This window comes from Gopherus evgoodei, chromosome 21, assembly GCF_007399415.2.
Source record: "Gopherus evgoodei ecotype Sinaloan lineage chromosome 21, rGopEvg1_v1.p, whole genome shotgun sequence".
In the NCBI taxonomy this organism is placed as follows: Eukaryota; Metazoa; Chordata; order Testudines; family Testudinidae; genus Gopherus; species Gopherus evgoodei.
Window position 1 is genome coordinate 987,412 of NC_044342.1, and position 25,093 is coordinate 1,012,504.

Genomic DNA, 25,093 nt, shown 5'->3' on the forward strand with positions numbered 1-25,093 from the left:
TGCTGGGCACTGCCCAGGGTGAGCACAACCCTGCAATGCCAGTGGCCCCACCAGAATGGACTCAGGCTGGTGACTCCTGTTTTCCACCCTCCCTCCCAGCAGGTGTGTGGGTGGTGGTGGGTGAGACTGCAGATCCCCTACCCACACACCGGAGCTCATGTCCCTCCCTTTTATTCTCCCCCAGACAGATCTATAAGTGACTCCAGAGGCCGACACATCATCTCCCTCCCTGGACTCCCTCTGAAGATGCTCCTGCTGCTCCTGTTCCACATTGTCTTTCTCCTGCCCCCTGGGGCTCAGACTGGTGAGTACTTGGGGAATAGACCCCCAACGCCATAGGGACCAGAGCTGTCTGCAAACCCTGGCTCCTTCCCGGAGTCAGATCTTTCCATAGGGCTATCGCATCACCCAGATGTGGTGCCGTGGGGTCTGGGGGGCTATCAGTGTTTGCCCAGGATGCAACTGATGAGCCTCAGAGCTGTGGGGTCTAGGGGCATCAGTGTGTGCCCAGAACCCAGTTGCGGAGCCATGATGTCTGAGGTAGGTGGGAAGGGAGCTAAAGGGGCAGAGGGGGAGGAGGGGGTTGATGCTAACATAAAAAAGTCCCCCGTGGCAGAGGCAACGCAGAGAAGCTCAATATGCCTGGTGAACAGTGGGCACCTACTCAGGAAATGAAGATCTGTGCAGCCTGTATAATTAGAGCAGGGGAGGGGCTGGGAGCCAGGACTCCTGGCTTCAGTCTCCGGCTCCAGGAGTGGAGTGGGTTCTAGTGGTTAGAGTGGGGGCTGGGCATCTGGGTTCATTTTCCAATCCTACCACACACTGTGCCAGTGATTCTGGAGTGACTATTTAAGCCTAAGTTGATTGTATCTAGTTTGCTGAGCCATTATAAGCATTGAATCTATCTCCCCTTGTAAGTATTCTCACACTTCTTATCAAACTGTTTGTACTGGGCTATCTTGATTATCACTTCAAAAGTTTTTTCTCTTACTTAATTGGCCTCTCAGAGTTGGTAAGACAACTCCCACCTTTTCATACTCTCCGTATGTGTATATATATCTCCTCAATATATGTTCCATTCTGTGCATCCAAAGAAGTGGGCTGTAGCCCATGAAAGCTTATGCTCAGATAAATTGGTTAGTCTCTAAGGTGCCACATAGAATTCTCTGTTGATTCCAGAGGACACAATCTGGCCTGTGATATTAACAAGTTTAAAGAGAAATGGCAGGGAAGGAAGGGGACTTTAACTATCCAGACATCAGCTGGAAAAGTTATATGGTAGGACACAACATTTCCCATAAGTGCCTGGCATGTCTTGGGGACAACTTTTTGTGTCAGAAGGTGGAGGAAGAAACCAGGGGGGCATTTTAGATTTGATTCTGACCAACAAGGAGGAATTGATTGCAAATCTGAAGACAATTTATGTGAAAGTGATCCCAAAAAGATAGAATTCCCGATCCTAACAGAAGGAAGGAGGGAGAGCAATAGAATAAGGACAATGGATTTTGTAAAATCACACTAACAAGTTCAGAAAATTATAGATGAGCTCCCATGCGAAGAAAATCTAAGGGCGAAAGGCGTTCAGGAAGAGCTGTCAGTGTCTGAAGAGGACAATATTAAAGGCATAACTGCAAACTATTCCTATGCAAAGGAAAGACACAAGGAATAGTAAGAGGCCAATATGGCTCCACAGAAGTTCTGTAATGACCTCATAATCAAAGAAGAAACCTAAAAAATGGTGGAAACTTGGAAAAATTGCTAAAGAGGAGTATAAAAGAATAGGACTAGCACGTAGGAACACAGAGAGGCTAAGGCACAAAATGAGTTTCACCTAGCAAGGTCCTTGAAATGTGTTGGGAGCAAAAGAAAGATTCAGGAAAGTGAAGGTTCACTACATAGCCGGGAAAGAGAACTAACAATCAAAATGAAAACAGGTGTTTAATGTCAGTTTTGCTTCAGACTTCACTAAAAAAGTTAATGGTGAACAGATACTTTTCACAATTAATACTAGCAAGAGGGAAGGGACACAAGCCAAAACTGGGAGAGAACAGGTTACAGAACATTTAGTTGGGTTAGATGTATTCAGGTTAGCAGAACCTGATTAAATTAATCATTGGGTGCATACGGAAGTGGCTGAAGCCATCACGGAACTATTAGGATGTGTCTTTGAGAACCTCTGGAGGACAGGTGAGGTCCCAGAGATCTGGAGAAGGGCAAACATGTACTTATCTTTCAAAAGAGGAACAAAGAGAATGCAGGGAATTGTAGACCAGTCAGCCCAACATTGATACCTGGAAAGATACTGGAGCAAACACTCTGGCCAGCAATGGAATGGCCAGCAAGGAATGGCCAGCAAGAACAAATCATGCCAAATCAACCTAATTTCCTTCTTAAATTGAGATACTGGCCTAGTGGATGAGGGGAAGCAGTTAGGGTGACCAGACAGCAAATGTGAAAAATCAGGACAGGGGGTGGGGGGTAATAGGTGCCTATATAAGAAAAAGACCCAAAAATCGGGACTGTCCCTATAAAAATCACGACATCTGGTCACCCTAGATGCAGTAAACAAGACCGTACTCAAAAACTATCATTGGCTGTGTGTCAAACTGGGAGAACGATTCTAGTGAGGTCCCGTAGGGGTCAGTCCTGGGTCTGGTACTTTGCAATCTTTTCATTAATGGCTTGGATGATGAAGTGCAGATGACACCAACCTGAGAGGGGCTGCAAAGACTTTGGAGAACAACATTAGGCTTTGAAACATACTTGACAAATTAGAGATTTGATCTGGATTCCCCAACATGAAATTCAATACAGACATGTGCAAAGTACTTCACTTAGGAAGGAAAAATCAAATGCACAGCTACAAAATAGGGAATAACTGGCTAGGTGGTGAAACTGCAAAAAGGATCTGGAAGCAATAGTGGATCAGACATTGAATATGAGTGAGCAATGTGCTGCAAGTGTGAAAAACATTAATATTATTCTGGGGTGTATTAAGAAGAGTGCCATATGTAAGACAAGGGAGGTAATTGTTCCACACTACTCAACACTGGTGGGGCCTCAGTTGGAGTACTGTGTCCAGTTTTGAGTGCCACACTTTAGGGGAGATGTAGAGAAATTGGAGAGAGTCCAGAGGTGAGCAACAAAAATGATCAAAGGTTGAGAAAGCCTGAGCTAAGAGGAAAGGTGAAAAAAAACCGGACATGTTTAGTCTAGAGAAGAGGAAGCTGAAGGGGAACCTGAGAACAGACTTCCACTATGTGAAGGTCTGTTAAAGAGGACAGGGATCAATGGTTCTCCACGTCCACAGAGGATTAGACAAGAAGTGATGAGCTTAGTCTGCAGCAAGGGAGATTGAGGTTAGTTATTAGGAAAAACTTTCTAACCCTAAATGGACTTAATCTATGGAATACGATCTCAAGGGAAGTAATGGAAACCTTGTCACTGGAGGGGTTTACGACCAGGTTGGACAAACACCTGTCAGGAATGGTCTAGGTTGACATGCTCCTGCCTCAGAACAGGGGCTGAACCAGGTGACCTCATGAGGTCCCTTCCAGCCTGATATTTCTGATTCTACTCTATGAAATGTCTTCTGAGATTAAATCCTCTGAGCTTCCTTCCCCTCCATTGCCCGTTATCTGGAGCCCAGCTGGGCAGGAGGCCAGGCAGATATGAAACCTCACACAGAAAAAAACAAAGCTGGTCTTGAAAAGTTTCTGAGAACCAGAGTAAAAGGAAATGACTCATCAGATGGGGACTGGAGAAATGACAAATTTGCATTTAAAGATGTAGATTTTTAATAGTGGTTCCAGTGTGGGCCAGAGGTGGTGGGGTGTGGGGCATGTGGGGTCAGATGTACCCCCCTCCAATATCCTGCGTGGCTTTTACTGAGCATGCTCACATGGACTCTCAATCCTGACCTGCAGCACCCCTCTTCCCATCCCTGGACTCAGACCCTCACACAGCTCTGCTTGTTCTTCCCAATGTCTGACTCTGAGAACTGTTTCCATTCATGACACGGCCATGCGTGGGGATGCACCTTTCACTGCCAGGGGGGATGGGGAGCACTGCTCCCTCTAAGCTGTACACATATGCACGTGCACCCAGATCCTAAACCCCGCACACATGGTGAAACACCACCCGCACAAAAAATGAAATACTACATTGGAGCCAGGCCAAAATATAATTTACAGGCGATTTTGGAAATTGTTTGCCCGCCATCTATCAACACAGCCAGATTCTACTAGCTGGCAAGGGGGGAAAAGGGAAAGGAGTGCAATGAATCGCCTGCCAGCATTTCGAACGTGGAACGTTGATCATGTCGGTATAGTTGGGACCCACACATCTCTTTGTAGTCTGTTCGTTTGGCTGGGTACAAACTCAAGTACATGTGAATAAGTCAGAATGCCAGGCCACAGTTGTTAAGGAACTGCAAGGATTTCCCAGAAATGAACAAAGGTAAGTGTTGTTTTTGTGACTGAAATCTTTCAAAGGCATTGGACTTCATACATTTACTCGTGATGTTATACCATTTTCCCGCATTTTTGCTGCATTTTTTAGCTATGCACAAACTTCCGGTATCCTGATCTGAATGATCTCCTGTTTGCCCTTTTGTCAAGTTATGCTGTTAAGTGCATTGAAATAGTAGCCATTGTGACAGACCCAGATCAGTGGGGTACAGGAGTCTGGCAGAGGGCAAATAGACTGGTCACTGGATGAGTAGTTTTCTGTTCCCTGAGTGATCAGAGCAGGGGCTGCACTAGAATAACCAGGAACCTGCTAGAACCAATTAAGGCAGACAGGCTGATTAGATCACCTGCAGCCAATCAAGGCAGGCTAATCAGGGCACCTGGGTTTAAAAAGGAGCTCACTCCAGTCAGGCGAGGGGGAGCCAGAGGAGAGGAAGTGCGTGGAGGAGCTGGGAGCAAGAGGCACAAGGAGCTGAGAGTGAGAGGCTGTGCTGCTGGAGGACTAAGGAGTACAAACATTATCAGACACCAGGAGGAAGGTCCTGTGGTGAGGATAAAGAAGGTGTTTGGAAGAGGCCATGGGGAAGTAGCCCAGGGAGCTGTAGCTGTCATGCAGCTGTTACAAGAGGCACTATAGACAGCTGCAATCCACAGGGCCCTGGGCTGGAACCCAGAGTAGAGGGTGGGCCCGGATTCTCCCCAAACCTCCCAACTCCTGATCAGACACAGGAGGAGTTGATCCAGACTGTGGGGAACATCACTGAGGTGAGCAAATCTGCCAATAAGCACAGGACCCACCAAGGTAGAGGAGGAACTTTGTCACACCATAGAATAAAAGTATTAATTTTAAATAAACCAGTCTGGTAAAGAATCAATCCCAAAATGTCACTGTCTAGAGGTCTAAAGCATAAAAGAACAGTGACTTCATTTAAATCTGGATCGCTGGATGAGACTATAGAGACAGTTACACCCGATTCACATAGTGTAATGCTTGTTAAATTTGGTGAAATATTCACATATGATGAGGACAATGGAGTGGTTTGTGTATATTGTCGAGATGCCGGAGCTTCGGGAGAATTTTCAACAGGAAGAATGTGGAACAATGTTTGGAATTGGATTTCTTAAAGCGTTATCTGTCAAGTAAGTCTCATATAGATGGAGTAACAAGGCTTAGAAACAAAAACCCTTTTTACGGAGCAGATTGCTTAGCATGATTCTTGAAAGTCCAGCTGAAAAGCTGAGGAGGCAAATTAATCTTGAACACAAGCACTCAAAACCAGAAGGAATCAAGGTACTTATTGACAGTGTGTTGTTGGCTTTTAAAATGAACAGCTCAGTGCTTTTTGTTCAGGATGTTAATGACCATATGGAAAAGTATGTGCACATACCAGCCAGCTGGAGTAAAAATTATGCTGTTGAATTTCTTGAAATTATCAATTGCATTGTCCGAAATGACCCCATACATGAAATAGCATCAGCAATGTTTCATACTCTAGCGTTTGATGAAAGCACTGATATATAAATTAACAGATACTTGATACTCTACTTTCAATATAGATCTATAAATTCTGCAGACTATAAAACTTCGTTTGGTGGACTATTACGATTGCAAGAATGTGATGCTGTTTCAATAGTGTCTGCAATCAAAGAGTTTTATAAAAAACACCAACTTGATCTAATGAAAATGTTGATGTTCACATCTGATGGTGCCTCCGTGATGTTGGGCAAACTCAACGGCATGGCGGCTCACCAGAACGAACAGTTTCAGGATCTTGCAAAGTTGACGGATATTGGTGGAATAGTTTAATGAACACTCTAAAAAGATAAACTACAGTATTGTTTACAAGTAGATCATTTGGACATGCTGATGTGTATTAAGAGTTACTAGCTGGATAGAGGACTGATAGATCTGGACAGGGTTTATATTGAATGGGTAAATGAAAATGATCTCAGGGAAAAACAGTAAGGTTAGTTTAGCAGTCTTTGACATTTCGACCAGTAAGGAAATTAAAATGCATTTGTAATTACATATCTTATTCTTGGCTGACAATCATTGATTGATATTTTTTAGGAAAATTTTAAATTTAAAACACAAACTCTTGTTTTTCTTTTTTTACTTGAGATGTCTCTATCTGAAAACTCATATAAATTGACATAATGGCATACTTATTAAATTGTCTTTATTATATGTTTATCAAAATCTTTTTGAACATGTATATAGAATGAAAGGTGAAAGTGGACACCAACAGGCAGAAGCCTATGGACTGATAATGATCACGATTAACATGTGCTTGATATATGCTCGTGATTGTCTATAAAAAGATCCTAAAGTGTAATGCTTAAAACTAACTTCCTCTTCATAAGGAATGGTTAAATTTCCTTTTTCTAAGTATTTAAACATGACATTTATAAAATAACATGGTGTAACACTATTATCACAAATTGAAAATTAAAACTTTTTAAATGTATAAGCATGTTGCTCGCTTGGGGGCATTTGCCTCGTGGCGCACAAATTTAAACTCTGCTTCAAAAATTTGCACAGAAGAAATGTTTTGCGCACATGGCCTGTCAAAAATTAGAGGGAACATTGGCAGAGGGTTGTGTGGGTCTCTGTGGGGCAGAGGGGAGTGATGGACGGAGCCAACCGCAGCCTGAGTCTGCTTTGTGGGAGGGTGTTGCTATAGCCCCCTCAGGAATCCCCCTCAGGCTATTTTATGCCAGCCCCGGGATGCTCATCGCTGCTCCTTTCCCTTGCCTACAGCTCCATCTGTCTGCCTCCACAACCCCCGACTGTGTCCTTCTGTCTGTCTGCCCCCACAACCCCCAGCTGTCTCTTGTGTCTCTGACAGGGACAGGCACCTGGGGCTCTCTCTGCCTGCGGCTCCCTCCCACCCCTGCTGTGGAGGCACAGCCAGGCAGCTCCACCATCAGACCCTGCAGCTCCCATTGGCTGAGGTTTAGGCCCAATGGGCTGGGAGCTGGGTCAGCACTGGGGCTTCTCTGCAGGATGCAGCAACTCTGGGGATGGGGGAGCTGCTTGTGGGGAGATGGGGAAGCTGCCCCCGAGGTGAGAGTACTCCACGTTGCTGACCCATGGCGCGGGGCCCCCCAAAACACGGGGCTTGAGGCCCAAACATTGGAGGAGCTGGGCCCACCTTCATGAATGTTGATTGAGCATGGGCACCATGGGCCCATATAACTCGCCACTTACGTACTCCTCAAATAATACACCGACTTGCTTTAGCTTTATAGAAAACAGTGAATGTCCTATGCGCAGCACTGACAATAAAAGTTTAAAGGAGAGAAATTATATATCAACCAATCCCCCTCTCCTTTTTGTTCCTAGAAGATAACAGTGAGAAGGAAGTAGATAAAACTCCCTTCTAACCATTTTGAAGATAAGCTCGTTTCTTAATTCTTTGGCTAACAGTAAATACAAAGATGCATCTTTTACCAAAAGATGTTCTACATTTCTCAAAAAAACACTGGCATGCTTTTTAAATTTTTGCCCAAAGAAAAAAATCTGTAAAGAAATTACACAAGGTTTACAACCAGAAACCCTGCTTCTAAGATAAAGACAATGACCAACAACTCCAGAGTTAAAAACAGTCAACCCTCAGAAAGACCCCAAGTCATAAAATCACTTTAGTTGTAAACTTTGTAAAGTGTGTGTCATAAACAGATGGTTAAGGGTTAATGTCTCTTTTACCTGAAAAGGGTTAAGAAGCTCAGTAAACCTGGCTGACACCTGACCAGAGGACCAATAGGGGGACAAGATACTTTCAAATCTGGGTGGAGGGAAGTCTTTGTTTGTGCTTTTTGTTTTGTTCATTGTTCGCTCTTGGGCCTAAGAGGGACCAGACGTACACCCAGGCTCTCCAAATCTTTCTGAATCAGTCTTTCACGTTTCAAAATTTTAAGTAATAGCCAGGCAAGGCAGATTAGTCTTATCTTTGCTTTCTCAACTTGTAAATGTTTCTTTTGCTGGAAGGATTTTTACCTCTGTTTGCTGTAACTCTGAACCTGAGGCTAACGGGGGTTTCCTCCGGGCTATATAGATCTAAGTACCCAGCATTTTCCATCCTGATCTTACAGAGATAATTTTTACCTTTTCTTTCTTTAATTAAAAGCTTTCTTTTTAAGAACCTGATTGATTTTTTCTCATTTTAAGATCCAAGGGAATTGGACCTGAACTCACCAGGGATTGGTGGGGGATGGTTAATTTCTCCTTGTTTTTAAGATCCAAGGAGTTTGGATCTGTGTGAAGCCTCTCAAGTCAATCCAAGGAGGGGAAGGTCTGGAGGGAAAGGAGGGGAGATGGTTAATTTCTCCTTGTTTTAAGATCCAAGGGATTTGGATCTGTGTTCCCCAGGGAAGGTTTTGGGGGAACAGAAAGTGTGCCAGACACTAAATTCTGGCTGGTGGCAGTGTACTAGATCTAAGCTAGTAGTTAAGCTTAGAAGTGTTCATGCAGGTCCCCACATTTGCACTCTAAAGTTCAAAGTGGGGAAAGAAACCTTGACAGTGTGAAAGTTCTGTTCCCAGCATTGACAATAAAAGTTCTAAAGAACCTATATTAGCAGGTTCTTACAGTGGATGACACTAAGAAAGCAGCTTATACAAAAAAAAGCTCCTTTTTTCAAATAAAAAAGTAAAACCTTATATTTTACAACAAAGAGATACCTCTCCTAAGATAAACACCCGTCCTGGTTATCTAAAGAAATGAAAGCCCTCAGTAAACCATAAAAACCAGTGTTGAATAAGCTGTAACAAAACAAAGTCTCTTTTTTAGGAACATTTTGTACAAGTTCAGTGACAAAAAAATGTTTAAGGTACACTAGCCTATCCTTTGAAAAATAGTGTTTTTAAAGAACCAAAACAACTGAATAGAATATGAAAACTGTCACAATTGAGGGGAGTTAACATATGTGTTTCAATAAAAAAAAGAAGTTAGCATGCAGTGAGGAAAATTTGAGGTAGCAAATATTTTTAAAAGCTCTTAACTTTTGCAGCAAAACCACAGGCTTAATATGAAATCAGGAAAGGTATGGATGCATCAGGAGAGGTATTTCCAGCAAAGATAAGAAGGTATTAGTACCGTTATACAAGACACTGGTGAGACCTCATCTGGAATATTGTGTGCAGTTCTGGTCTCCCATGTTTAAGAAGGATGAATTCAAACTGGAACAGGTACAGATACGGGTTACTCGGAGATCCGAGGAATGGAAAACCTGTCTTATGAAGGGAGACTCAAAGAGCTTGGCTCATTTAGCCTAACCAAAAGAAGGCTGAGGGGGGGGATATGATTGCTCTTTATAAATATATCAGAGGGATAAATATTAGGGAGGGAGAGGAATTATTTAAGTTTAGTACCAATATGGACACGAGAACAAATGGATATAAACTGGCCATCAGGAAGTTTAGTCTTGAAATTAGACAAAGGCTTGTAACCATTAGAGGAGTGAAGTTCTGGAACAGCCTTCCAAGGGGAGTAGTGGGAGCAAAAGACATATCTGGCTTTAAGACTAAGCTTGATAAGTTTATGGAAGGGATGGTATGATGGGATAGCCTAATTTTGGCAATTAATTTGGCAACTGATCTTCGATTATCAGCAGTTAAGTATGCCCAGTGGTCTGTGATGGGATGTTAGATGTGATGGGATCTGAGTTACTACAGAGAATTCTTTCCTGGATGCTGGCTAGTGAGTCTTGCCCACATGTTCAAGGTTTAACTGATCGCCATATTTAGAGTTAGGAAGGAATTTTCCTCCAGGGCAGATTGGCAGAGCCCCTGGAGGTTTTTCGCCTTCCTTTGCAGCATGGGGCACGGGTCACTTGTTGGAGGATTCTCTGCAGCTTGCGGTCTTCAAACCACGATCTAAGGACTTCAATAACTCAGACATAGGTTAGGGGTTTATTACAGAAGTGGATGGATGAGATTCTGTGGCCTGCATTGTGCGGGAGGCCAGACTAGATGATCATAATGGTCCCTTCTGACCTTAAAAACTATGAGTCTTATATAAGCTTAAAAAGATGCTAGTTTACTCAATTTCCATAACTAAATAATGATCATCTCTGCAACACAAATATCTTAGTCTAACTGACATACCTGATAAGATCAACCTCCTTATCTTCCCCTCCCCTCCACTGCCCCGCCCAGTAAAATTAGTTTTCACAGGCATGTAAATTGTGAAGAAATGAGTTCCAGGGGGACAGGAATATAATACAAAAATCCTCATGTAAAGAAGGGTTTTACAATAATAAATAAAATGTAAGACATGTTATAGTTTTCTACATGGTTAGGCAGGGTCTTTAAAATATAGAGTTAGTTTGTTTTTTAATCTTTTGTGTAAACGAATTGCCTAGAATACAAAAAGCGCTCTACTTGTAAATTGTAAAGAGAACTTTAAAAGTCAAGGGTGTGGTTAAGAATCCACTCCCTCATCCCACAACACCACACACACACACACACACACACACACACACACACACACACACACACACACACACACACACACACACACACACACACTCTGAAGGGTTTTCCAATACAACAATTAAAAAGTCAAAAGCTACAGCCAGACAGGGTATGGGGTAAGGGAACTGTCCTGAGGTTTTAGGAGAATATTGATAACTGACAAAAATCTCTTTTAGCGACACAGTTTTGTAGGTACCCATTCTCTGTGAGTTGTTTTGCTTGTGCACAGGCAAGCGTTTGTCATTCAGAATCCCTTCCCAACTCTACAAAGTATTATCTCCCCCGTCCAATGGCCTATAAGAAATAATATTAACAAAAACACAGAGGAATTACATACTTGAATATACTTTGTAATGGTACCTGCAAAGCAACAATTCCAATTTTGTTTATTATTATCTTGTCTCGAAACCTTAGAGAATTTTTGGTTGTGTTTTTATAAAACACTTTTATGCAAACTGTAACTCTGGATGCTGCACAGCATTGAATAATATGCACCAGAAGGTGAAAGACCTGAGACATTGCTGAAAACAGAAGTGTCATGATCACTAAAGTCCTAATGCAGAGGGCCTGCAGGGAAATGAAAAGGCACAGCCAAAGCAGAAGATGGTGTGGATTAAGAGGGTTTCTGGAGCTACTTTGCAATGGCCCAGATATCCCAGCAGCCTATCCCTCATGCACAAGTGCCCGTGGGCCCTTGTTAGAGGAACAGGCCATCCATATATTTCTTGTTGTTGAAAAACTATAACCTAACTACAAGTATACCAGGGGGGCAACCTACTTCTCTTTTGACAACCGCCCCCTCCCTTGAGCTCCCTAAAAACACGCTTCACACCGACGTTTTCAACTGTCGTTTTATTTACAACAAGCATTTTCATTTTATTTGTACAATATGCCCTGTTTTGTTCCCAGACCACGCTTTTAGTGATATTTCTCAGCAGGATTTTGTAATTTGCTGAGTAGAGAAGACGTTCAACATTCCACATTAAACATGTATCTGTCGGTTTGATGATTTCATCTAACGCTCTAGCTGATTCCTCCACCTCTGTCATCTTTTCCACCAGCTCTGCTCCTAAACCTAAATGTTCCTTGGTTAAACTGAGGCACTGCAGCCCGTATCCTAATGTAATAATGATATTTTAAAAACACTTCATACACAAATTACTACTCATGTCTTTAATTTTATAGTTCACATCATCTACAGACCAGTTCATGCAGTCCAGATCTGGGGCTGGATCAGAGCCAGAGTCCCCCAGAGAGGAAAGGCCCCATCTCATATTCCCCATCGCCACTAACAGCACAAAGAAATGCATTAAGAGTGGCTGGATCCTAGTGATTTATTTAACTAACTGCCCTGGCTGGACAGACAGCTCAGAGTGACTGGGGCTCCCCTGCCCTGAGTGACAGGGATCTGGGAGAGAAGGAAACACTCACAGGGACAGGATTTATTAAAACTCTGTGTTGATTTCAGAGGGCACAAACCAGCCTGTGAAATTAACGTGTAAAGAGGGCAGATGGCAGGGAGGGAATGGGACTTTAACTACCCAGACATCTGCTGGAAAAGTAATACAACAAGACACAAGATTTCCCATAAGTGCCTGGAATGTCTTTGTTTCAGAGGTGGAAGAAAAAATGGGAGGGAGGGGCATTTTAGACTTGAATCTGACAAGCAGGGAGGAATTGGTTGTCAATAGGAAGGTGGAAGGCAATTTAGGCTCAAGTGACCCTCAAATGATAGAATTCCTGATCCTAATGAAAGGAAGTAGTGAGAGCAGCAGAATCAGAACAATGGACTTCAAAAAACAGACTAACCAGTTCCGAAAAGTATAGGTGACGTCCCATGTGAAGAAATTCAAAGGGCTAAAAGTAGTTCAGGAGTCCTGGCAATTTCTGAAAGGGGCAATATTAAAGGCACAACTACAAACTATACCTATGCAAAGCAAAGACGGGAAGAATAGTAAGAGGCCAATATGGCTCCAACAGAGACTCTTTAAAATTGTGAAAATCCATAAAGGGGACATTTGAAAAATTAGTAAGAGGGGGTCCAAAAGACTAGGACTAGCAAGTAAGACCAAAATCAGGAAGGCTAGGGCCCAAAATGAGTTTCACCTCGTAACAGACCTACCAAGGGACAGGTGAGAGGTCCCATAGGACTGGAGAAGGGCATAGTACTAATCTTTCAAAAGAGGAACAAAGAGAATGCAGGGAATTGTAGACCAGTCAGCCTAACTTTGATACCTGTAAAGATACTGGATCAAATTATTAAACAATCAATTAGGAAGCCCCTAGAGCAGGGGTCGGCCACCTCTGGCATGCGGCTTGCGAGGATAAGCACCTTGGCGGGCTGGGCCAGTTTGTTTACTTGCCAACATGGCAGGTTCAGCCGAACATGGCTCCTGCTGGCTGCAATTTGCCACTCCAGGCCAATGGGGGCAGCGGGAAGCCGCAGCCAGCACATCTCTCACCCTGTGCTGCTTCCCGCTGCCCCTATTGGTCTGGGACAGCAAACTGTGGCCAGTGGGGGCCGCAGTCGGCCGAACCTCGGTCTTCACAGCCAAGGTCAGCTCCCAGAGTGCTGCACTGGGCAGCACAGCATGGGGAGGAGGCGACCAGCCCTCAGTGGGGAAAGAACTGGCTCAGGACTAGTTAGAAAAGCTGGACAGGCTCAAGTCTATGGGGCCGGATCTGCTGCATCCAAGGGTGCTGAGGGAGTTCGCTAATATGATTGCAGAGCTATTGGCCATTATCTTTGAAAACTCACAGCAATTGGGAAAGGCCCTGGATGACTGGAAAAAGGCAAAAATAGTGCCCATATTTTAAAAGGGGAAGAAGGAGAATCCGGGAAACTACAGACCTCACCTCAGTCCCTGAAAAAATCATGGAGCAGGTCCTCAAGGAATCCATTTTGAAGCACTTGGAGGAGACCAAGGGGATCAGGAACAGTCAGCATGGATTCAGCAAGGCCTAGTCATGCCTGACCAACCGGATTTCCTTCTAAGATGAGATAACTGGCTCTGTAGATATGGGGAAAACAATAGATGAGACATATCTTGACTTTAGCAAAGCTTTTGATATGGTCTCCAACAGTATTCTTGCTAGAAAGTTAATTTAGTATGGATTGGAGTAATGGACTATAGGGTGGATAGAAAGCTGACTAGATCATTGGGCTCAACAGGTTCCCTCCCCACTCTGAACTCTGAGGTATAGATGTGGGGACCCACATGAAAGACCCCCTAAGCTTATATTCTGCCATCTTAGGTTAAAAACTTCCCCAAGGCACACATTCCTTGTCCTTGGACAGTATTGCTGCCACCAAGTGATTTAAACAAGCATTCAGGGAGGCGCCACTTGGAGCCCTATTCTGCCCCCCCCCCAATATCCTCCCAAGCCCCTTTCTTTCACTTTTCTGGGGAGGCTTGAGAATAATCTACCAACCAAATAGGTAAACAAGGTGAGCACAGACCAGATCCTGGGATTTTTTAGACACTAAAAACCAATCAGGTTCTTAAAAGCAGAACTTTATTATAAAGAAAAAAAGTAAAAGAAGCACCTTTGTAAAATCACGATGGAAGGTAATTTTACAGGGTGATAAACAGATTTAAAACACAGAGGATTCCCCTCTAGACTCAACTTCAAAGTGACAAAACAGGAATAGACCTTCCTCTTAGCATAGGGAAATTTCACAAGCTAAAACAAAAGACAATCTAATGCATTTCCTTGCTATTACTTACAATTTCTGTAATTTTAGATGTATCATTTCAGTAGGAGCTGGATTACCTGCTTGGTCCCTCTCTTTGTCACTTGAAGGAACACACAGAGAGCACAAACAAAACCTTCCCCTGTCCCAGATTTGTAAGTATCTTCTTTCCCTATTGGTCTTTCTGGTCAAGTGCCAACTAGGTTAATTGAACTGATTAACCCCTTACAGGGAAGTGATTCTGTACCTCTGGCCAAGAGGGATTTTATATTACTGCATACATAAAGGTTGTTACCCTTCTCGTTATATTTATGATAGGTTCGATGTCTAGTTGGCAGCCAGTATCAAGCAGAGTATCCCAGGGGTTGGTCCTGGGCTGGTTTTGTTCAACATCTTCATTAGTGATCTGGGTGATGTGATGGATTGAATCCTCAGCAAGTTCGCAAATGACACTAAGCTTGGGGGAAAGGTACATAAGTTGGAAAGTAGGATAAGGTCCAGAGTGAACTAGACAAATTGGAGAATTGGGCCAAAAGAAATCTGATGAGGTTCAACAAGGACAAATGCAGAGTCCTGCACTTAAGATGGAAGAATCCCAGGCACTGTTACAGGCTGGGGACTGATTGGCAGAAAAGGACCTGTGGATTGCAGTGGATGAGAAGCTGGATGAGTCAACAGTGTGCCCTTGTTGCCAAGAAGGCTAATGGCATTTTGGGCGGCATTAGTAGAAGTCTTGCCAGCAAATTGAGGGAAGTGATTATTCCCCTCTATTCAGCACTGGGGAGGCCACATCTGGAGTACTGTGTCCAGTTTTGGGTCCCACACTACAGAAAGGATGTGAACAAATTGGAAAGAGTCCAGTGGATGGTACAGAAATTATTGAGAGGCTAGGGCACATGATTTATGAGGCAAGACTGGGGGAACTGGGCTTATTTAGACTGGAGAAGAGAAGAGTGAGGGGGAATTTGATAGCAGCCTTCAACTATCTGAAAGGAGGTTCCAAAGATGATGGAGCTCGACTGTTTTCAGTGGTGGCAGATTCCAAAACAAGGAGTAGTGGTCTCAAGATGCAGTGGGGGAGGTCTAGTTTGGAAATTAAGAAACACTATTTCACTAGGAGGGTAGTGAAGCACTGGAATGGGTTACCTAGGGAGGAGGTGGAATCTTCTTCCTTAGAGGCTTTTAAGGCACAGCTTTACAAATCCCTGGTTGTAATAATTTAGTTGCAATTGGTCCTGCTTTGAGCAGAGGGTTGGACCAAATGACATCCTGAGGTCTCTTCCATCCCTAACCTTCTATGATTCTGTGATTCTACTGTGTCCAGTTCTGGGTGTAACACTTTAGGAGAGATGTAGAAAAACTGGAGAGTTTCCTGAGGACAGCCACAAAAATAGTCAAAGGTTTAGAAAATCTGACCTAGGAGGAAAAGTGAAAAAAACTGGGTATGTTTAGAGAAGAGGAGGCTAAGGGGAACCTGAGAACAGTCTTCCAATATGTTAAGGGCTGTTCTAAAAAGTATGGGAGTCAATTGTTCTCCATGTCTGCTGATGGGAGTACAACAAGTAATGGGTTTCATCTGCAGCAAGGGAGACTGTGGTTAGTAATAGGAAAAAATCTTTCTAACCCTAAATGGAGTTAATCTCTGGAATAAGATCACAAGGGAGGTTGTGGAATCCCCATCACTGAAGGTTTTTAGGTCCAGGCTGGACAAACACCTGTCAGGGATGGTCTAGGTTGACATGGTCCTGCCTAGAAGAGGGGGATGGACCAGGTGACCTCTCAAGGTCCTTTCCAGGATAATATTTCTATGATTCTACTCTATGAAATGTCTTCTGAGATGAAATCCCCTGAGATTTGTTCCCCTCCATTGCCCATTATATGGCGACCAGCTAGCCAGCGGCCAGGCAGCTATGAAAAATTACACCGAGCAAACAAAACTGGTCTTGAAAGTTTTCTAAGAACCAGGTGAAGAAGAAAATGACTCAGCTCATTGGGATTGGAGAAATAACACATTTTCAGACAAAGATATAGACATTTAATAGTTTTGCTGGTGCAGGCCAGAAGCTGTGCAGCGGGGGTTGGCAGTTTGTGACCACAAATGCCCCCCCGATTTGCTATTTAGTTTATCTGGACCATGCTCACATGGACTGAGCATGCTGGATAGCACTGCTGAAACCAGCTGTCCTCATTCTGTGCCCCTGCTATGGGCAGGCCTGGGTCATCTCTGTCAGTGACCCTCAATCCCGACTTGCAGGCCCACCACCTCAGTGCTGGACTCAGGCCCTCAGAGAGCTCCATTTGTGCTCCCTAAGTCTGACTCTGAGAACTGTTTCCGTTCATGACACAACCATGCGTGGGGATGCACCTTTCACTGCCAGGGGAATGGGGAGATGTCCCTGCTCAGATGCTGCGTTTGTCAGTCAAGCCTCAGGGCTGACAGCCTGCTATAGATGGGAGGGTTTTACTCTCCAGGTCATGGCCATTGGGGGTGCAAAAAAACCCCATGGTATCAAGTTTCAGAGGCCAAATTAATTGATCCCATAGGGTGGACCAGATTGGGCACAGCTCCAGCTATGCAGAGCCCAAGATGCTGAGTGTCTGCAGATGTTGGAGTCCCATCCCTTCTCCCTCCCTTGTGGCTGGGTGTACATGGCCCAGGACAGCCTAGCACCCACCTACGCACTGGGAACCTGACCTGAGTTTTCCTGTCCCCACCCAGCTGGGCCTGCAATCCCTCTGGGCCCAGGCAAAAGTGCTGCCCCCTCCTTAGACAGACCATGAAGATGCCGCTTGTGGGGGATTGGAGGAGAGAACAGGGGGTTTTCATGCTCTGTGGGTGCTGTCTCAGTCGTATTAGGGCACCCTGAAGGAGTGGGATGGATGAGGAGAAGACCAGGGGGCTTTAAGCATTTATGGGTCATGTCTTCAAACTCTTCTCTGCAGTTTCGTGGGCTCAAAACATCCAATTTACCACAAGGGAAGCTGAAATTCACAGGTGATCCCATGACTCCTGATGCTGGGACTTTACAAAATACACCAAGGCATTTCATGAGAGCTCAGAGCTTGATGGAGAAATGGGGCCGGGACCTCAGGACAATATTAAGCCACTTTATGGGGCCCAGAATTGTGGGCGTGTGAGACGTTCAAACATCTGGACAGCCAGGGTCACATTTCCAAATGGTCTCCCCTGTTGTGTGGGGATGTTTGCAATTTACTCAACCATGCCAGCCCTGGGGCAGGCCCAGAGGAACATGACTCCAGCACCATCTGTTCAGGGCCTTCCCCATCGCCTATCACCATGGTATCAGTGCTCCCTCACATCCACCACTGGGTGGTCTACCTGTTCCCCAGCCTCTGGGAGAATTTCTGCCATGGGCTCTGTGGCTGGGCTACAGGAAGTCACAGGAGGGACCCCATCCCCTTCTTACTGCTCTGAGACGCACACTGGAGAGGAAGTGGGGAGCTGAGCTAAGCCAGCGGGTGACTCAGCATCGGACACACTCCCTGCCAGATGAGCTGCTGGAGCAGAGAAGAGGGGCTCGCCATAGATGAGCCCTGCATCAGCTGTGTTGGGCTCCAGGCAGGTCCCAGGGAGCCCTGCTCACAGATGTTCTGGGATGGCGTGAGAGATGCCTCGCCCTAGAGGGACTTTCCTCTGGGCTCCTTTCTCCAGAGAGAAGTTGTTTTTCATCCACCAGCTCCCTCCCTCATGCCCCCCAGGTGTCAGTGGAGTAATTCTGAGGGCACCTGCGTGGTCCCAGATCCCCAAGAGGGGAGGGCATCTGTGATCTGCGGTTTGCTGTTGACTCTATAAATCCCCCAGGGCTGAGGCACAAGCACTGTCACTTTTCCCAGACAGCGACAATGCTGATCCTAATCCTGCTGCCCGTGGCCTTTCTCTTGCCCCCCGGAGCTGGGGCTGGTAAGTATGCATGTGTGTGGCCGGGGTGGGGGGGGAGGGAATCAGGCATCCTGGGGAGTGGAACCGGGAGCTCTCTGGGCTGTTTGCAAATCCTGGATCCTCCCCAGAGTCAGATGCTTCTGCAAAGGTGATTGCTGGCTCCCAGGACCCAGCTAGGGAATGGTTTGGAGGTGTGGGGTGAAGGAATCAGGTGGTGGAGCTGGTACTGAGACATACACAGCAAGTCTGAGAGCAGGAGAGAGACACAAGGGTATTTTAACTAGGGGCTAGGCACCAAGACTCCTGGGTTCTATCCCCTGCTTGGGAGTGGGGTCTAGTGATTAGAGTGGAGCTTCGGGAGAGGCAGTCAGGACTCCTGTGTTCTAACTCCTTTTTTTGTGTGTGATATCATTTTAAATTCAAGCTCTTTAGGGAAGGGACTGACTTTCCCGGAGGGTCTGTGCAGCACCCAGCACAACAGGGCTTTCATCTAAGTTGATGGCACCACATGCAAATAACAGCGACAGACTGTCCAAACAGCCTCGTTCATATGGACCTCAAACTAGCAGCCCTGAGTCGTGTGTTAAAACATTCAGATGTGAGCTGCACACAGACTTGTGTTGCTTTAACTAACCTGATTTCAAACCACATCTGTGGTTCAACGGGTTCAGCTCGGCCTGTGGCTGCCCTGATATTGATTCAAATCTGTCAAAAGTGTCAGAAGCTTCCCAGGGGCCAGTTAACCTCAGCAAACCAGCCTTCAACCCATACAAGTGCCTCAAGCCGTGCACTGGCACAGGGTTAAAACAAATCACACAGTCTGGCAATTCCTAATTCCTACGTCCCTCTGATGGTTAGAGACCTTCTCACTTCCACCTCCATCTATCCCATTTGCTACCTCACCTTAGCTAGGCTTGAAACATTTAGTTATCTGTAGTATGAATGGTCAGAATATCAATCCCTTACGTATTCCACAATTTACAAACAAAATATGCTTTATAAAAATCCAGCTAGTTAAAGAAAAATTATTAAAGTAAGATAAAGGCTAGAAGCAAAATTCAAATGAGAGGGATTTTCATAGGTTTCACCCCCACTCTGAACCTTATAGATGAGGGGACCTGCATGTGAACCTCCTAAGCTTAATTACCAGCTTATACCAATATGCTGCCACCATCCAAATATTTGAGTCATTTGGAAAACTCTGTCTCCAACCCCCAAACCATCCCCTCCCTGGGTATCGTGAGAGACTTCTCTACCAATTCCCTGGTGAACACCAATCCAAACTCCTTGGATCTTAACACAAGGAAGAATTACTCCTTCCCCCCACCAATCCCTGGTGAGTCCAGATCCAAACTTCTTGGAAAAATCAATCAGGTTCTTAAAAAGAAGGCTTTTAATTCAAGAAAAGAAAGGGAAAAGGAAAAACCCCTCTGGGAGAGATTAGCATACAAGCTGATCTCACAAGACAACAGATTCAAAACACAGAGGATGTTCCCCTGGGCACAACTTAGTACACACAAGAATTCCTGATCTGATTGTTCCCCTAATGCCAAGAAAAGTTACAGAAAGAAAATAAACATAAACCTGTTTAGTTCCTTCCTTAATACTCACTACTCTGATAAGAGCCTGGTTCCTTGATCTTTCCCACTCTGGCCAAAACTGAAACTGACTCTAAACAAAGGAAACTTCCCTCCTTCCTTTTGAAACATCTTGTTCCCCCATTGGTTCCTCTGGTCAGGTGTCAGCTAGGCTAGGGGAACTTCTTAACCCTTTACAGGTAAAAGAGGCATTAACCCTTAACTATCTGTTTATGACAGGGATAGATACAGGGAGCGGAAGGAAGTGGGTAGGGAAGAGGGAGGTTGAGGTGTGCCCATGCATTTGACAGGATGATCCGATACTTCCAGGAAAGCATCTCATATCTCTAACAACGTTGCCTGGGAAGCTCTGTAACAGCCTGTAGCTCTTTCCATGGTAGCCAGGCTTAGGGTGTCTACTACCCTCTGATCTTCAAATGCTGGTTTGCTTTTGGGATTTTCGTTTTGGTGGGACTTGTCTTTTCACTGCTGTTAGTGCTCTGCTTAGCCAAAGGTTTTCTGAGTTATTCTGCTTCCAGATAACACCCACTAAGTTGAAAGTTACACTCTTAATTTTATTTGATAGGAGAAAAAAAACCCACTGTCCCCTTCAGTTCTGCCCAAAGCCCACCGGTCTATGAGCATGAGGGGTAAGTCAGCACCTGCTACTCACAGCTGACTAAGCAGCACCTGCATTGAACAGGTGAAGAGGGGTCCAATGCCTCCTCCATATGATTCCCGTGGCATTAATCTTAAATGTAGTTCCAAGGAGCGGTTCGGAGCAGTGGCTAAAGATTGTTTCCATTTGGTTAGCAGAAAATATTTGGCCTAGTTTCTCCTCTCAATGCTTTTTTAGGGGATCAGTGTTTAGTTCAAATTTGCTGGCTAGGTGTGCATAACGTTACCACAGAGCCTGGCAATCTGGGTAACATTTGCAGAAACTAAAGCAGTAATGGCTGAAGGAGAGCGAAGGCAGCATGGCTAAACAGATGGGGGGTGGCATGTTTCCCTCACATACCTCACCACTCCATCTTAGTCTGTAGTCTGTAGTGTAGTTGTAAGACTACATCTTAGTCTGTAGTGTGACCAAAATTTAAATTGTTTTGGTGACTAAAAACTTACAAATTTTCAGCTGAAAAGTGTTGAAAACTGGAGAGAAATAATCAATTTAAAAAAAAGAAGCCAAAATGTTTGAGGTGAGGAGACACCTTCTGGGAAACATTTCATTGTCTAGAAAATCCAATTTTCTGTACAAAAACAGTTTGGAGGGGCAGCTTGGGAGCAACCCTGGCTTGTCACTGGGGGTTGGTAGAGAAGGTGACACATCAGCAGAGGACGTATCAGTGGCTGATGTTGACACCCAAACCCATTACCTCAAGGCACTACAATTAGTGATACACTCCCGATGCCTTTGGCACTGATTCTCCACCTAGCGAGGTCAGAGCTTTAGATTTAACCTCCGGCCCCATGGGGTGTCCAGTCTGGGGGAGAGCTGAGTAGGGGGCAGGGTTCCAGGGACAGGGATCCCCCAGGAAGAGCATCACAGAAGGTGGGTTGAAGTTGTGGAGACTCCCCTTTGGGATGGGGAGATTGATCCTTGCCCAGGCCAGGGAGACGATGAGACTCTTTATATGAACTTGGTCTTCCCCCAGGTGAGATCATTGGTGGACAGGAAGCCCAGCCCCACTCCAGACCCTACATGGCCTATGTGAATATACTACGTGGAGACAACAGTTTTCGCTGTGGAGGGTTCCTGGTGTCGGAGAACTTCGCGCTGACGGCCGCTCACTGCAAGGGAGAGTAAGTGCCTCTGTTCTGGGGATGTCGGGGCAGGTCGGGCCTTAGCGGGTGATGGGGGAGCTGGGAGCTCTGGCATCATCATGGGTTGCAGGGAAGGAGCAGTTAGCAGGCCAGGCCAGGAGAGCAGAGCACAGGGGTCTGATCTGCTCATGGGGTGTCAGTGTGTTTCTAGGGGCCTCTGAAAACCATGGTCCAGATCCAACTCTGGGTAAATCAATGGGGCTATGGCCATTGACACCAGCTGGGATCTTGCCCATTGCCCAGATGGGACAGGGAGGGACTCATAGCCCCAGGATGGCTCTGCAGGGCTCCAGACAGGGAGGAGCTGGGCATAGACCCATCTGGATCTAGCTGGGAGGGGTCCCCTGGCTGGAGGGGAGCTGAGACCCAGGGGACAAGGGGAAGAAGGAGTCTGAGATCACTGACTGAGCGACCCAGGTTGTCCTGTCCCCACAAGATCAATACTTATGTCAGATCAACATGTGCTCATCCCCCACCTCAGTGCACTCCTGCCCCAATGCCCATGTATTGCTCTTGGCTTTTACAGCAAGATCACTGTGTACCTGGGAGCCCATAACATTAAACAACAGGAACAGAGTCAACAGAAAATCTCCGTACTCCGCCAGATCCCACACCGTAAATACAACAGAGAGACCTTTAACAATGACATCATGCTGCTGCAGGTACCACCCCCATCCCATCGCCCCACCCCCAGTGACCTCACACTCCTGCAGGTACTGCCCTATCCCATCACCCCACCCCCAGTGACCTCAGACTGCTGCAGGTACCGTCCCCATCCCATCACCCCACTCCCAGTGACCTCACACTCCTGCAGGTACCACACCATCCCATCCCCCCATCCCCCAGTGACCTCACACTGCTGCAGGTACCGTCCTCATCCCATCACCCCGTCCCCTAGTGATTTCACACTGCTGCAGGTACCACCCCCGTCCCATCATCATGACTCCAGTGACCTCACACTTGCGACCACCCCGGTCCCATCATCCCACCCCAGTGACCTCACACTGCTGCAGGTACCGCCCCCATCCCATCACCCCACCCCCTGGTGATCTCACACTCCTGCAGCTACTCCCATCCCATCACCCCACCCCCAGTGATCTCACACTGCTGCAGGCAGCACCTCATCCCATCACCCCACCCCATGTGATCTCACACTGCTGCAGGTACCGTGCCCGTCCCATCACGCCACCCCCCAGTGTTTCCATGGATATACATTGGCTGTAGTTTCTCTCTCCTTGGATTCTTTCTCTACCCGTTATCAGCACTGACCTTCATATTGACCCTGGTGCTTGTGTCCTCTCTTGGTTGTAGCTGGAGCACAAGGCAGAGCTCAATGAACAGGTGGGGCTCATCCCTCTCCCCTTGGCTCATCAGCGAGTGCAACCAGGGACCGTGTGCAGCGTCGCCGGCTGGGGGCGCACAAACGCACTCAGAAAGGTGCTCCCCGATACGCTCCAGGAGGTGGATTTGAAGGTGCTGGACAATGAGGCCTGTCTGAAGTATCCTGGTGGGATGTATCGTAACTATAACACCCGCACGATGATGTGTGTGGGGGACCCAAAGGAGCACAAAGCCTCTTTCCAGGTGAAACACCCAAGCGCCCTTGATAAATCGTTATTATTAACAAGGCTCCTGGGGTTGCAGTTGGGCCCACAAGCTTAGATCAGAGATCAGGTCCTGCTGCGCTAAGTGCTGTTCAAACCAATGGGAAAATATCTGATCTTCTCTCGGGGTGGGAGGAGGCAGATATTGACTGGAAGGAGCTGGGGGTTTGTTGAGACAGGCTGGGCTGTGGGGGGCCTAAGCAGAGACCATCTGGATAGCAGCCGGCTGTCACTAAAGTGTCCATCAGTGTTCGAAGTACAGCGGGAAATGCCTCATTGAGCTTCTCTCCATCTGTGGCTTGTTTTGTTTCACAGGGTGACTCTGGGGGCCCTCTGGTGTGTGGGAAAACAGCCCAGGGCGTCGTCTCCTGGGGGCCTGACAATGGGAGCCCCCCAAGGGTCTATGCAAGACTCTCCACCTTCATCCCCTGGATACAGAGGATGATGAAGAAGCTGCAGCCCTGAGCCGTGCTGGGAATCGCTGCAGGGCTGGAGCTGCGTCGCTTCTGTCCTTTGCATTGGCCCAGATGTAGCGGCTGCTTTGCAGAGGGGTTGACTCCTCGCAGGTTGATCTCTCCCACCCCAGACATCGCTCCTCTCAGGCAGGCAGTGCCCAAGCCATGAATATCAAAGTAGGGAGCCTGGGGGAGTTAGGATCCATGTTCAATTCCAACTCCCTCAGCTCCCTTGGCAACCCCAACCCAGGCCCTTAGGCTGCGTCTTCGCTAGGGAAACAGCTGGTTTATTTCCCTGGGGTAACGGACACTGGTCAAACCTTGGGGTAGACATGGCAGTTTGTAGCCCTCCCATATGTCAACCAGTTGAGTGACTGTTTATGAGGCATCCTGACCTGTTAACTCCTGTTAAAACTGCAGCCTGCCCTGTCCTCATTGGGCCTTTTCCACATTATTTTCCCCAGAGGTAGCCACCGCCCCTTCCAAAGACATCTGTTCCCAGCGCTGACAAGGGGAGCGGGAGTTTGTTCATGGGAAGGGAAATTAGCAAATTATGCACTGAACTGATTTCAGCTGAAATGACAACTCTGAGTGCCTCCTTCTAACCTCCCCTGCCCTGCCCTGATCTACTGCCTGGCCTGGTGCATTTCGCTTGCTCTCTCTTAGCCAGCAATGAATAAAAATGAAGTTGCAAAACAATGAAGTGGTGCCTTACTGGGAATTGAATGAATGCCGCCAGCCTCGGACTCCCAGCTAACTTGTACCTAACAGGGGTAACCAGGGTTTGGGGCCCGTTGGGGAATCAGTGTGTGTGTTGTAAGCTCTCCTGGCTCTGGTATCCCACCGCTGACACGTAGGCCAGCTCCCTGCCAACAGGAGCGCACTTTAGGCCACTGGAGGAGAACTTGGAACCAGGGTATTCTTCGTTCCCTTGTAAGTCATTCTTCTTCCACTCTGCACCTGTCTGGGGACAGAGGGGTCACAAACAGCAGGCAGGCCAGTCCCCTCCTTCAGATATCTCAGCCCAGATGCCAAGGCCTGATCCCAAGGAGCCTCTGTGTGTGTCCCCCAGCCCGACTGACTCTAATCAAGGGC

At 46.3% G+C, this 25,093-nt stretch overlaps 1 protein-coding gene across 3 annotated transcripts; it reads left to right on the top strand.

The window, feature by feature from the left end:
* On the top strand, positions 1-24,697 carry LOC115638292 (mast cell protease 1A-like). 3 transcript variants are annotated; one of them, XM_030539882.1, is made up of 6 exons: positions 1-102; positions 185-304; positions 21,771-21,918; positions 22,466-22,601; positions 23,251-23,523; positions 23,859-24,697. In XM_030539882.1, the coding sequence occupies exons 1-6, from the start codon at positions 36-38 to the stop codon at positions 24,006-24,008; spliced, it is 894 nt and encodes a 297-aa protein (XP_030395742.1). In that variant the 5' UTR covers positions 1-35; the 3' UTR covers positions 24,009-24,697. The 3 variants fall into 3 exon arrangements, with proteins under 3 accessions (XP_030395742.1, XP_030395743.1, XP_030395744.1); XM_030539883.1 differs by having other exon boundaries at positions 13-102; positions 189-304; XM_030539884.1 differs by lacking the exons at positions 1-102; positions 185-304 and adding an exon at positions 18,160-18,562.
* Positions 24,698-25,093: the final 396 nt, after the last annotated feature.